The sequence below is a fragment of the Sporothrix schenckii genome, assembly GCF_000961545.1.
Source record: "Sporothrix schenckii 1099-18 chromosome Unknown Cont38, whole genome shotgun sequence".
Taxonomy (NCBI): Eukaryota; Fungi; Ascomycota; class Sordariomycetes; order Ophiostomatales; family Ophiostomataceae; genus Sporothrix; species Sporothrix schenckii.
This window is the reverse complement of record NW_015971139.1, coordinates 2,142,983-2,157,137: the sequence shown is the minus strand read 5'-3', so window position 1 is coordinate 2,157,137 and position 14,155 is coordinate 2,142,983. Positions and strand designations below refer to the sequence as shown.

At 50.1% G+C, this 14,155-nt stretch overlaps 1 protein-coding gene across 1 annotated transcript; it reads left to right on the top strand.

The window, feature by feature from the left end:
• Window positions 1-9,220: 9,220 nt before the first annotated feature.
• Window positions 9,221-11,144, top strand: SPSK_06086 (c6 zinc finger domain containing protein; the record flags this gene model as incomplete). Its single annotated transcript, XM_016732794.1, has 3 exons — window positions 9,221-9,682; window positions 9,771-9,868; window positions 10,004-11,144. The coding sequence occupies 3 exons, from the start codon at window positions 9,221-9,223 to the stop codon at window positions 11,142-11,144; spliced, it is 1,701 nt and encodes a 566-aa protein (XP_016592402.1).
• Window positions 11,145-14,155: the final 3,011 nt, after the last annotated feature.

The following is a 14,155-nucleotide window of genomic DNA, read 5'->3' as shown; positions in this document are numbered from 1 at the left end:
GCATGATTTAGGAACGTAGTCACCGGATGCAATGCACAACATACAAAACACAAAATCGGCGGAAAGACGTATCGCGTCTTCAGTCCGCATACAGAGGGGGGCGGTCCTCCGCTTTCGATCGACTTCGTCCGAAGGTGGATGTGTCCCAATTTGCGCTCTTGGACTGGAAGAGGCCCCCGTGTGAATGGACGGAATCGGCCATTCTAGCCGTTTATTGCCTAAGTCCTCGTTTCTTTTGGCCGATTCGGCGACCTTCCATCCTGACTCTTTTACTTTTTCTCGTTGCTTTTGTCTTCGTCTTCTCACGACCAGAAACATGTGATATATCTGCCGTATCTCCGTTCGTTTTGCGACGACCTTGACATGGACAGCACGGATATCAATGCCGTGCCTATGGGCCTGTAACTTCTTTTTTTCTTTTTTATATTTTGATGTTCGGCTTGTCCGTTTTCTTCTTCTTCTTTTTTCTCGATTTGCACCGTTTACCTGTTGACGGTCTTTTGTCCGCCGTTCGGTGGACCTAATGGGTGTGGCAAGCATAGCCAGGCACAGGCCCCCCTGTCCACCTGGCCAGGTGGAGGTCGCAGCTTACACGCTCCGGACTCCGTGTGGTATGAAAAGTCGGCGTTAAGCCTAGAGGCTGGACGGACGGAGTTTGTCAACGTCTGTCGCACGACAACTTACAGGGGGATCTTAGTTCTCACCGTTTTGACCCAAAATGCCCTGAATAAAGTTTGGTAATGAGGAGCTTAGCGCTCGGAAAAACGGCCACACTACGACGTAATAAGTGACTCTGTCCGTCTCCAGTCACTAAACTGTAAGGGGATTGCTCGCGGCTTCGGCATTCGCCCAGCCTTTGGAGGTCCCAACCAAGCTCTGAAAACGCCCCAGAGGCCAAACCAAACCAAAACCAAGCACAGGTAAGCTCCTCATACATCGTACGTATTCTGTAAGTAAATCTCCGCGGATGTCGACCATAGTCACGGGAATTCCGCTGAAGTGCTCGTCGCCGAGGAGCACAGAGCACGGAGTACGTCGTAATGGAGTATTTAGTATCCATATAAATAAATGCCTCGTAGATCGATATTGGCCGCAAAAGGGGAGGAGATGTTTGCTCTGCTCGTTTCTCTTGCTCTCGAATTCGTCGAGTTGTTAACAACATTTGCAATACTGACATATCATCATGTCACGACCATGTGGATCATTTGCCCCGAGATCATGGATAATATGCGAAATATGCACAATCAGTATTACGTGCTGTACGTTGTACGTGCTGTACTTCGTACTGTACGTCATTGTAGATGCGAGAGACGTAACGTGAGACCGGTACTGAAAGGTGCTAATACTCAGACGAGCACACCAGCAAGCGAGCAGCCAAACAATAAACAAAATAGCGCGTGAAAGTCGGCCGGACTTCACGGAGAAACTGCCCCTGTTACGATACCATCCTTTTCATCCTTCAACCTCTTCAAATTAGCTGTCATGTGGCACTTACAGACACGTCGTACGCACACACACACACACTCACACTCACACACTACGGCATGTCCCTTCCCTATCCTTCCCGACGATCGTGATCGGTAAAATGAAAGAAATGCGGGGGGTGGGTTCGTTCCCTGCACCCTCCCTGCAGAAGCGAGGTATAGTCGAGTCGTAACAACATGCCGTGAGGAATAAGCATTGAGTGAGTGGGGAGGGGGGCCGAGAGAAGGCGCGAAGACGCGATGCCGTTATTGCGAATGGCAGGCCGTGACGGTGTGGCAGCAATAAAAGCCTCAGCGTAGCCTGCCCGCGTTGTTTTCTTCCTGCCATCTCCTTTTGTCATACGAGGTCGAACGGAGTATCGTCTATTCGGCACACGTTCAGGGCCATGACCATGCCGATGCCGAGAGAGCGAGACAGATAAAGAGAGGGCTGGATACGACAAAAGAAGCGAGGAACCCCTCATGCCCTGTCAGGAGGGGACAGTTTACAATGTTTTTGTTTGCTGATGGATGGGGTCCCGCTCATACAACAAACCGATCACAAGGCCTGCGGGATGGAGGGAAGGAAACCTCGACGACTAACATGGCGTGAGAAGGAGACAGTTCGAGGCTAGAAGCTTTCCCGGGTTGACCCTTTTTCTAGCTCACTCTGCGGAAGATGGGCATGTTTTGGGAGCGGACCGCGTAATATTAGTTTAGTTATTTTGTCGCTCTCGCCGTCGCTGGTGAGTCTGTCCCCCTCAAAGGCGAGACCGAGTGTGACGGCGGAACAAAAGCCAAACCACCAAAGACCCAGTCCATGAACGCGCGATTAGAGCAGCCCTCTTTTTCTTGCCTCGTTCGCAAAAGTCGAGAAATTGGCTCAGAGCCGTTGTGGCGGATGTATCTCGCCTTCCGCATCTTTCTCCAGTATGGCCTTCTCCCATTGTCGCTTGTCATCTCAGAACTACTTCGTAACGTCGCCCTATGTTTTTTGTTTAAAAAATCACTGGAGGTATGTGGACCGCCGAGGCTCGAGGCTCGAAGTTCAATGTTCGAGGCCCCATTATTGTTTTTGTTTGTCCCTCAGTGGCACCTTTGCCAAGGGTTCGTCCAGTTTATCACAACGTACTCGTCAAACGACAAGGACACTGTGACTTGTAATCAAATTGTCGCCTCGTCCACTCTCACCGTTTCCGGCCCACGAAAGAATCCTTCTGGAAGCTTTTTACACGGCAGGTCCACCTTCTGCTAGCGTGTTGAAATATACGAGAACTGCACCTAGCGAGCAAGTTGTGCTGATCGAGTGCATTTTTTTAAAGAAAAACCCTCTCGATGTTTTCTGTGGTCTCTATCGTCCCACCATGCACGTCAATATCCAACTAAGACCAAAACCTAAACCCAGTGCCGTCTTCCGTAGTTCGAGAAAGTGTCATACGACGAACAAAACAACGCGGTTGTCGCTTTTGGCGGGCATTTTTGGTTCCGTTCTCTTTTGTCCTTTTTTCTGTTTTCTTTTGTCTTTTCTCTTTTCTCTTTTCTATTTTCTCCATACGCCATAATCTTAGTATTTACAGGTCCTAAATCGTGTCAGTCGTCACTATCGGCCTCGGCTTGCAAAATATGTCCGGGCTCCTTGGAGACGGTGTGTTGTCGTAGATGGTTTGCACAATGCACTTTTCCTTTCTCAACATAAATTTGCACAAAAACGCACTGACCCAATTACGAACAAAGAAACGGCACCTAGCTGTGTGGGGTTGCCAGGCACAAAATTCGCCTCGTTGCACAAAACAAACGGATGCTGCACAAGCCGAGGTCTTCGCTACGGAGCACAATTACTGATTTGACAGGGCGTGGATGAAAGCTCATTTTTTTATTGTTTTTTCAATTTCATATATCTCAACCCACGCAAAATGTTTCTGTTCTCCAGCGTTGCATCGCCAGTCGAAGACGATGCCACTGTGCACTTTTGTCCGTTTTTTTTTTGTGCAACCGGAACCGGCCCAAGTGCTTTCCGTGCTCTCAAATTTCGGACCTTGAATAAATACGTCTACTAGTTCGCCGCCGGCAAATGGATGGGCGGGTTCCTTCTTTGGTCACTGTTATTTACCTTGCTAGATTTTGATACAATACTTCGAATGTATACAATGGTTATAAAACGGGCCTGGGATGCGGTTGTGTCTTGTGTGTGCTTAGCGGTCAAAGACTTCTATTGCAAGGTTATGCCGTCCGGTCTGTGCACGTGCCCTTTTGTGACAGTGTAATACAGCATATGCTCTTCGAGAACCCCGACGCCGGGATTGCTCAACTCCCCGACAGCACCATTGAGTTTTAATGCTATCTCCATGGAGACACCAAGCGCCCGGAGACTTTGAAACTTTCTCCTTCTCTGTGTCGTACGCTCAGGGCCTTCTCTTTTCAATCCAGCACTCTCGGACGACAACGCAGAAAAGTCGGTAATTTGACGAGATAATTTAGCTTCAAGTCATACCACTAAAAGGAATAAAGTTTTAAGAATCCAACCAAACGTGAAACTCTAAACTTCACGATTACATTCCCCGCGTGATGGACAGATGACAGCCCTCGGGAACAGAGCGACACCGAAACGGTACCCCCAAAACAAGGTGTGGCAACCCGATTCCTGCGTTTGGAGAACAACGCACCTCGGAGATTCGGCATACCCCGAGCATTGGACGCACGCATAGTCCTTAATGGCAATCGTCTACAAAAAAGGGTCCAAAAGTTAAAACCAGTTATGAAAATAAAAACAGGGGAATATAAACGACGGGGAAAAGAAAGGCAGAACAGTACAAAGTACGTCGTATGTTGTACAAAACCACGGGGTGCAGGCTGCCGAAAACGAACACGAGCGTTTTCTCGACTTTTCCGATCTCAGTCGCATGAGGCGTGAATCGAACAAAAACTCGGGGCCGGGCTTTTGGAATATTCAAAATCTGCAGAGCCGTTGCTTGGCCAGGCTCAGTTGACAGTGAGGTATCTTCCTGTCTTGATTACTAAAACGGCATCATGTATATCTCAGTTTCAATCCAAGCTCATATGATGGAAGTTCGTACGTCACGTCATACGACGTCTGAGATACGGAGGAACTAAAATATGGCCAGGCGAGGCGAAAGACAAAGACGGAACCTCCCCCAAAAAGAACATGCACCCTGGCTAGATGGATTGACGGAACATTTGCCTGCTGTACGTCGTATGTCACCTGTCAGACTGGCCACAGTCCTTTTTCTTGTCTTCTTACGTTTCTTGCGTTCGTTGTTCAGGATTTGAGAGTGGCCGTCTTGTAGGATTTTCCGCTGAGAACAAAAATAAGAGATTGCGAGAATCTTCCGAAAAGTGCCCGAGGAAATGTACAACCACCAAGAGGGAGACGGGACGACTTCACGACTCCGTCCCATGAATGTGTCTGCGGAAAAGGGTCGAAAGGTCGACCCAAGCGCGTAAGAGTTATGTAATGCTGTACCTGAATCCCGCCCTCTGCAGACGTATGTGTAATACCCTCTGGGCGTGGCGCAGAAACGGTCAAGGGCTAGGCAAACTAGGGCAATGGTCTTGGCGTTGTTGGCGTTTTTGACGTGGTTGGTGTCGTTGGTGTTGGTTGTATTTTCTGTTGGCTCTTTGTTTCCTGGGTGCCATCCACCGTTTTTTCGGCGGTGCAAATGGGCTTGTCCATTCTCCAAATCCCAAGAGATTGTTACCCTAAAAGTCTGGTTCCTGATTGTTTTCGCCAATTCACAATGTTGGGGTAGGGGATGGACACCATCTCAGAGAACAAAAAGTGTCCTCGTGGACCAGCTCGCCATAGCTGCTCTTCCTTTTCTTTTTCGTAGTGTAGCTCTAATTCACGGCATTTGAGTCGGAGCCTCATTCCTGTCTTCGACGCGATTGGACCATGTGGCAGTTGAAAACGACGGAGGGTGATTACTGTCGATGTCGACCACCCCAACGGTCAACGGGTGTGCTCCGTTGCGATTAAAAATCATACACACCCCATACTATATCTGTGCACGTAGTAACATCCTCTCATTGTATGTTGTACACTGTACGGAATACTATAATGGGTAAGACGCTGGAGGGTTTATTGCCGGCTATTGCTTGCTGGCGCCATCAGGTGATAGGACTTAACAGATAATGGGCAGAAAGAAAAAGGAAAAAGGTCCAGTGCGATCAAAGGGCCAACAACAAGGGAGGCTACTGTGCGAAACGGAGGAGTTAATGTAATTTGTCTTAACTCGCGTCACATATGATTGTTTGTCATCTGGTTCATCCATCCTTCATGTCGCGCCTTGTGGCTAATGCGACTTTGCCAGTGCCGGTCGCCGATCCTAGTGCGATGTAATTACTCGCTAGGGTGCCTCTGTGGCTCTTTGTATGACTATGACTGTTGCATCGGCTTCTGAACGGTTTCGTTGGTTCCAGCCTCCATTACGCTACATATCTTGCAAGAAAGAAAAGGAAAAGAGGGAAGGACAACAAGTGAATAAGGGTTGAAGAATGGAGAGTGACAACATCCCCAAACCATGGCGTGCGGCCAGCAACCTGAAACTGGACAGTGAAAATACACGAAGAAAAGTATTCAAATGAGAATTCGTGAATTGGCAAAGCGGACAAAATGCGGTGATATGCACGGAACGGGTGCCGTCCCGCACTTGAGCGACTCGACCGCGGTGGGAATAAAGAAGGATGAAAGAAATACCGTCAGTGGTGGGGATTGGCCTGTATTTCGAGCTGATTGTTAGGCAGGACAAGGTCAGTTTTCCAACGGGGCCATATCTAAAGCCAGCGTATGTTCTGGATTGGGCGTGCAACTCGCCAAAGTCCACTGGACTCGGAGACTATTTCGTGCTCACGCCGACGAGCGTAAGAATGGATCCTCCACTGGAATAACTTTTTTTTGGCCGTTTCTTTGATTAGAAACAGTTGGTAAGAAACCTAGGTCCGACGTCACTTGCTATTGTCATCATTCAGACCGGGTTCGATCTCCATATTTTTTTTTGGTAAAAATCTAGCCGGTACGGAGCGCCTGACCAAAACGTGACTTGAACGTTGATGGCCACCTGAATGTGTGTGCACAGCATGAAAGCAGAAAGGAATCTCGAGACTGCCTCTTGTCCGTCGTGACAGACCGATTTGAAATCGAAACAAACCAGGGCGCCAGGGAACGGGAAACAAAAGAAAGATAAACTAAGGAAGGTCTATGTTAGCACATGTGCCACAACACGAAAACACAACATGAACACGCTCTTGTGAGACATAACGTTTAGTCCTTGATTACTTCATCATTATTCTCAATTTTTACCAGACTGCCCTCGTTGTCCAAACTCATGTTGCAGCAGGGATGTGTGGCAAAGACGGGACTGCAGCGCCAAAAAGTGCCTGCCGCGTTGGAACACGTTCCTGACCTACCTTGGCTGAACCGGTATTCAAAAGAAAGCCGGACTTTGCGCGTTACACTTTGGAATACAACCCAATGCTTAGGCAGAGCAGACGTGAGAATTAGACGATCCTGGCGTGCTGTGTAAAGGGCTCGAGACGAAGGAACGTGGAATCAGTCATCCTGTGGACTACTGCTAGAATTTGCGCCCGTTTCCCGTCTATTTGGCTGGTGATCGCTCAATGTTCTCCGAGCGCGCTTCATTTCGATACCCAAGGCGATCACGGACTGGTCTCTGGTTTATCGTCTTTTTGATCTTCTTTCACTCGATAGTTTAATTCCCATAGGCACATCTTGTTTTTCGTAGTCGTGGTAGGTATGTATGTTGTCTGCGGTCATCTACCGCCAAGCAAAGACGGTGCATGGGCCCGTGCCTCGTTGCACAAATTTTTATGCACAGATTTCCCCAACTCGCGCTTCGGACATAAAACTCACACCGACCGTTAACGTTGCTCCGTCCGGGCAGGATTGAAAATCCCGTTCCTGCGGGCCTCTTGTTTCCTCTTCGTGCGGATGTCTCTTTACTCCCCATGCGTTCTTTTTGGACCTTGGCTTCAACAGCTGCATGGAGTTTAGATGTTCCCATCTTTGAACCATGGATTGTGTCAGCTGGACAGAACGGGGCAGCTATTTGATGGTTTTCTGACGGTGTTTAATGTTTCTTTTGTACATGCTCAGATGCTTTGCCAACTGCAAAGTGAGATTCAATAGGCCCACACCGGTCGTGAACGTGATGTCTTAGCCATGGCGCGTAAATCGGACAAAAAAAGTAAAGGATTGCCCTTCTTGTCGTGATGCATGTGCCGTTCGTATGCGTGTATGAACTGACCGCCGCTTGTTCTTAATTTTAAGGTTCACGTCATGCAAGTTTGCAAGCCTTGAAAGCACAGAGTCAGTCATAAATCCAGCCTGCCAGAGAATGCATGTTTTGATCACGAAATGCGCAGCTTACACATAGACACGGCCGAGGAAATGCAACGGTATCACATAATCTGGACGACAATGGACAAAGGCGGCGCACCTATCCACAGTCACTGGCCCTTACTCTGCAACTCAAAGATAACGCAATGTCCTTACTTTGTCTACACATCTCAATCTTTCCATGTAAGCTACCAACATCCAATGACAACAAGTATGTTTGCATTTCTCATGGCCTCGCACAAACTTACCTGGGGGCAATGAACAACTTCGTAGTGCAACATAGCTCGCAGAGGTGGAACAAAACGAAAAGAAACAGGGTCGTGAAAAAGCATCATGCTTATACGGCAGAGAACTGTTGTGAATTAATAATGCCAGCGTGGCCATTATCTTCCGTCGTCAGTAATTATACGGCCGTTTGGTGGGTGCTTGCGCTTTTCACTCCAGGTCTGTGCAGAGTATGATTGATTGTGTCTTTCTAATGTTTCTTCTCTCCCATTCTCTCGTCTTTTTCTTCTTTTTTTGTGTGCATTTTTATTTTCTTTCGCGCTTTCGCGCTTTCCTTTATTAGTCGCCGTTTTGCCGTCTTATTTTCAGTCTTGACGGTAGGTCCCCGCTGTTTTGTGCTAGTGGGGCGCTTCGAGGGAAGAGGGGGGCGTGTAAGTTGCAACAGGGCGTACAGGGCGATCCAGCACAATGCCCTTTTTGGAAGGGGGTCGCTTTTGCTGGGTCTCCTGTTCTCCGTATTTCCCTTCGGCGACCGTTTCATGGGCTCCTGCCCGTTGTAAGGGACGCTGGTAGCACATAGGGAAGGAGGTGGCCTGTAGAGTCTGCCCTATAGCGCCCTCGTACCTTTTTTCACTGCTTAGGCTTCAGGCCTTGCACCCACGAATCTGCGAGGAGCGTCCCCTTCGCACTTTCCTGGTCTTTGTTTGCTTGTTGCTCTTGTTCTTGCTGATTTCTTTATATTGCTTACTTTTCCCACTCCCTTCGCACCTTCCCTCTCTTGCTCCTCTTCGCCCCCTCCCACTCTTCTTCTGGTCTCGTTTCCGTCTTCTACTTTTTTACAAAGTCTCACGTCTCTTGTTTGTCTCTTGACACGGGTTTGCATCACGTCCTGCAACACCGCAACACTATTTGATATATCGGCCCCCAATAAATACGTGCCACGCCTCGTCTCGCCCACCTCTCACGTCCCAACTTCCCATGTGGTTCATTGTCGACACCGTCTGCCAGCCCCGTCTGTCTCGACATTGTAGTTTACGTTGATATATCTTCTACCATATTCCATACTTCATATCTCAAACCCACAACATAAAAGCCAGTTATCTGTTTTATGAGCTGTTGTTGAAATACAACAAACTCGCCACAACACAATACCGGCACCATGCAGAACGGAATACCAACGCCGCCGTATGACGAGCAGAGTCAGAAGCTGCTCCAGACTCAGCAGCAGAAGCAGCAGCAGCAACAGCCACGTCCTGTCTCACGCAAGAGCTCAAATTCCGCATCACCACCGTCGACCGTCCCGTCATCACGGACAGCCAAGAGCGGCAACGGCAGCGGCAGCAATGCCACGGCCAGCCACGCCCACGGCACGACAACGCACCAGCATCACCACAACAGCCACCGTGCTTCCAAGCGGTCGGGTACGACGCCGACGTCGTCATCCCATTCGCACTCACACCACTCTGCCTCCTCCTCTTCTCACCAGTCCAGTAGCAATGTCTCTGCAGCAGCTGCTGCTGCCGCGGCCGCCCACTCCCATGGCTCGCCGCATCACGACGGCGATGGCCGCCACAAGCGTGTATGGAAGGCTTGTGAGCGGTGTCGCATGAAGAAGACCAAGGTACGGACTATATGAGCTGCATTTTATTTGTTGCAGTTTTATAGGTTTGTTTGTAAAATAGCAACCACAGCAGGCTAACACTTTACAGTGCGATGGTGAATTCCCGTGTAAGCGTTGCAAAGACGACGGCCTTGTGTGCACAGCAGGCACGCGCAAGAAAACCGAATATAAGCAATTGCCGAAAGGGTACGTACAAGACCAGATTCAATGAATTTTCATATATGGTCTCCTTTATTCCATGTTCCATTGTCCGACGTTCAATCGAATACATCATCGACACACCATCGACACAGCTGACTAACTATCCCCGAACCCCAATAGATACGCAGAGGTCTTGGAGAACACGCAATTCGCACTAGTCGCAACGGTGCACAAGCTGTATGCCATGGTTCGTGCGGCGAACGCATGGGAGCTTGGCGAGCCGGAGCTCAACGAACGCGGCCAGCCCGTCATCCACAGCATCGCCTCGAAGCTGGGCTGCATCCGCCCGAACAACGACCCCGACCTGCCCATGGGTTCGTCCGTCTTCCCCGAAAACGAGCAGGACCTTGCCGAACTCGCCTCGCAGCTCGACGACCACCAGAAGAAGCGCGAGGCTGAGCAGGCCGCGACAGCTGCCGCTGCTCAGGCCGAGAGCCAACAGAGCGAGACGACAACGGCCGCGACGGCCATCCCGATTCCCACCATGTCGACGTCGATGCCGACGACCACGGGCATTCTTGCGAGCAACAACACCGCTGCAGCCAGCACGAGCGCCCTCGACTTTAGCCTCGGCGCCCGCTTTGACCGTGCAAGCTCTTCCGAAGACTTTGACGCCTTCTCCGACATGGACGACTACCGCAAGAACGTCTTTGGCAGCGGAAACGGAAACGGAAACGGCAACGGCAGCAGCGTGAACAGCGCCAGCACGACCATGTCGCCCCGGAGCCTCAACTTCAACGACTTTGACGTTGGCTCGAACCAGTCGGACGGTTTTGCCGCCCCCTCGCCCACCATGCCGACGACGACCCAGTACACCAACTGGATGACGCAAACAGCGCCCATTGATACGCCAAACCAGGTTGCGGCAGCTCAGCAGTCCCAGCAACTGCTGCAGCTGCAACAATTGCAACAGCAGCAGCAACAACAGCGGCAACTGCAGAAGCAGCAGCAGCTCCTCCAACAGCAGCAGCAGCTCCAGCAGCAGCAGCAGCAACAACAACAGCAGCAGCAGCAACAGCAGCAACAGCAGAACTATAAGCAAACGCCTCTCGCGCTCTCCATCCCGACGACAATGGCGACGTCTTCGATGCCCATGATTAGCGGAACGACGACTTTTTACACATCGGAGATGCTGCGGCAGGGCCTGCTCGAGTCCAATTTTGGCGCTATGAAGCCGCATGTTATTGACACGCCGGAGCTGATGCTCGGTATGGGCGACCCCATGATTTTCGCGGGCGACTACGACGACAACATGATGTAGTTTTCTGGTTGAATGTTTTTGGAGACGCGCTCACTTGGGCTTCCTCGCCAATTGGCGGGTTGAACGCCCGCACGAGGCTGGCCGCAATGCAGACGGCGCAGTCTCTCGTCGTTTTCTCCCCGCCCTTTTCCTATTTTGCTGCCTGCTCGGCGTCTGTCCCCTCTACGAACGATACAATCTATATGGACGGCCTGCTTATTTTGGCTTTTTGTGGGGGGGGAGGTTCAATGCTTTCCTTTTCATGCTAAAAGGCGTTATTTTTATCTTGTTTTATGTCCGCATTGCATTGGGTGGAGGTATCACATGTTTTACTTTTCCCTACTTTTCTTTTAGGTGTTTTGGGGTCTGGCTGTCCTTTTTTCTTTTTCAAATAGAGGTGTTTTTGGATGCATGCAAGTCGTATTTCCTGGAACCAAAACGAGCGGCATTGGGATTTGAGAGGAGGATGACGAAGACAAGAGACCCTTAAGTAGCTCGGAAAGTTCTAATTGGCCGACGTCGTATCTTTCTTCCCGTCTCCGTTCAACAATGTACAAAATAACAACGCATTGAGCACATTGCGAAAACTCCCATTGCCAAATAAAGTTGCACTCTTCGTCGGGCACCACAGAATACTCTTGCCTTTCTCCGTATTGTCTAGCGTTCGTTTTCCGAGACTGGTAAGCGAGGCTGTGCTCTTCCGTTTCGCTGGTGCCCCAGAGTCTGGTGGTGGCCTTACCAGCATTGGGCCAGGCCACGTTGCAGCGTATTACGCGTATCACGGAGCAAGGCGCACGGTGAAAAGCACATCCTCCAATATATCACACCTCAAACCTCTGACCGCTGAGAGGGTTGATGACTACGTGAGATGTTACGGAGACGAAGACTGGGGACACAAATACGCATGGTGACGTCCCAAAGCTTAGCAGCCTTACCCACCATGAAGAGCTGCTCAAGCGGCCCCCAAGACAATTGGACAATGAGAAATACGAAATACGGCTGTCAAGAGAAACCGAGACCAACTGGGCACACTAGGGAAAGGGCGATGGGAAAATAGACGAAAAGAACAAAGTGATAATTGGCTATCTAGGCAGATGGGAGTTCAAGAGCACAAAGGCGAGTGCATTGGGAGAGGGCATTGGGAGAGGAGAGGCTAGTATGTCGTAGAGGTAATGATGCTGTTCCAGAGGCACATGACCCCCCTCCCAGTACGACCATTGGGCATTGGGTCTGGGCAGTCCTGCGTGTTCGCAGATTGTTCCCTGCTTTCGTTCTTGTTCGTCTCGGCGGCTTCTTTTCTGCTTGGCACCAAGCACCAGAGTCTTGGGGAAGAGGAGAACAAGTCTGGGCTGTAGTTTTGTGGTCACTTTCGCCGCTTGGCATCAGAAGCAGCTCAGGACGGGCGGAGGAAACGTGCAGATAACAAACAGCGATGGCATCTTACGACGTTCATAAATTGCTACGGAAAACGGTTGCTTTGTTTCTGTCCCGTTGGGTCTTTCTTAGCCTTTGTGCCATCTCTACCATGTTAACGGCGTAAGACGCATTCACGTCGTATGCCGTGCTTTCGGTTTCTGTTCTTTTCTCGTTTTGTCTCTAGTCTGACAAGGCTTTGCACCAACAGCAAAGCAGCATCCAGCCATGACCTCATAAAAGTCCACATCTCACTAAAATGGCTGACTGGTCGATGGACGCATTTTGTTTCCTCCCTGTGCTCAACCATGTGAATACTTTGGGGCTCGTTTGGCTGTCGCCCCAACGGACAATATACGGGAGATGCATGAGAACATTAGGGCGTAAAAAGACATACGACGTGTAGAAAACACAAGTACTATAAACTTGCTGAGGTGATCCTGTCAGCGGGAATCGTATAAATGTTCACAAGAAAATAAGAGCAACGTGCACTAACACAGCACTAACTCCGCCCTGGTAGGGATCTGACCGTCAGCGACGTACATTGAGAACACACGAATCTGACCGTTTTGTCTGCCCGACAGATCCTCCGTTTGCAAAGCCTGAAACGGATGCCCCCTTCTCTCGGCTTGTCTGACATTCTTACGGCGTCTTACAGCTCAGCGCGCGCGCCGTGTAAAATAGTCAGTCATCCCGGAATTTTCCTCAAACGCCCCGTCCGCCGGCGGACGACAGAGTGGAAAATGAGCAAAAAAGCATAAGGCTGGGCCGTGAGATGAGCGTTATCGTTATGCTCTTGTAGGCTGGGGCCCTGTGGGGAATATGGCAACGCCTTTTTATTTTTATTTTTATTTTTTATTTTTTTCGAGGAAAAATTCAGTCCCGCATTTGAAATCAGAGAAGCCCAAAGCTTAGTCGCCCCAACTGGTTTCGTGGGTCGCTTCTGCTCTTCCTTTGGAATCCAGGCACAGTTAATTTGGAAGAAGTCCATCGAAGCTTTTAGTCGTTTTTCTCCTTTCCCCTGATTCATTCCTTCAGGGGAGGTTTCAACCAAGTACGACACAAATTCGTGACGATTTCGTAGGCACAGTGTACGATCTGATTATGTTGCACGGCACAATTCCGTTTTACACCCCTCTCCGTTTTCTACAAGGTCGACGTCTTTTCTGGACTGGACCTGTTCAGATAACCAACTCACGAGGCAGTGCAGGGCGGCCACACATGCACTTCAGGATACTAAAGTGGTAACGGCATCACCCGTTATGTCTCTCGTCTCCAAGATCCAGGATCATCGTGCGTCGCCTTATGCCTCTCCTGTCTCGTCGGTTTTCTCCTTTCCTCCTAAATCCTTGTCTCCTCGATGCCATTTCCCGTCCAAACTCCCTCCTGTGTCGCGGGGGAACTAACAAAACACTTTTCGTCCGTCCGGCCCACGGAGTTAAGCCCGTCCGTTCGCCGGCTTTTGCAGCACTCTTTTTGGTCGTCCATTTCCATCCGCCTCTGATCGACCTTTAATTCCATACTCCGCGTGCGCTCGCGCGCGGAGTATGGAACTGAGTGCGCGCGGCATGCGCCCTGTTCTGGCATAATCCCCTTCTGCACGCCCTGGGACCTTGTTC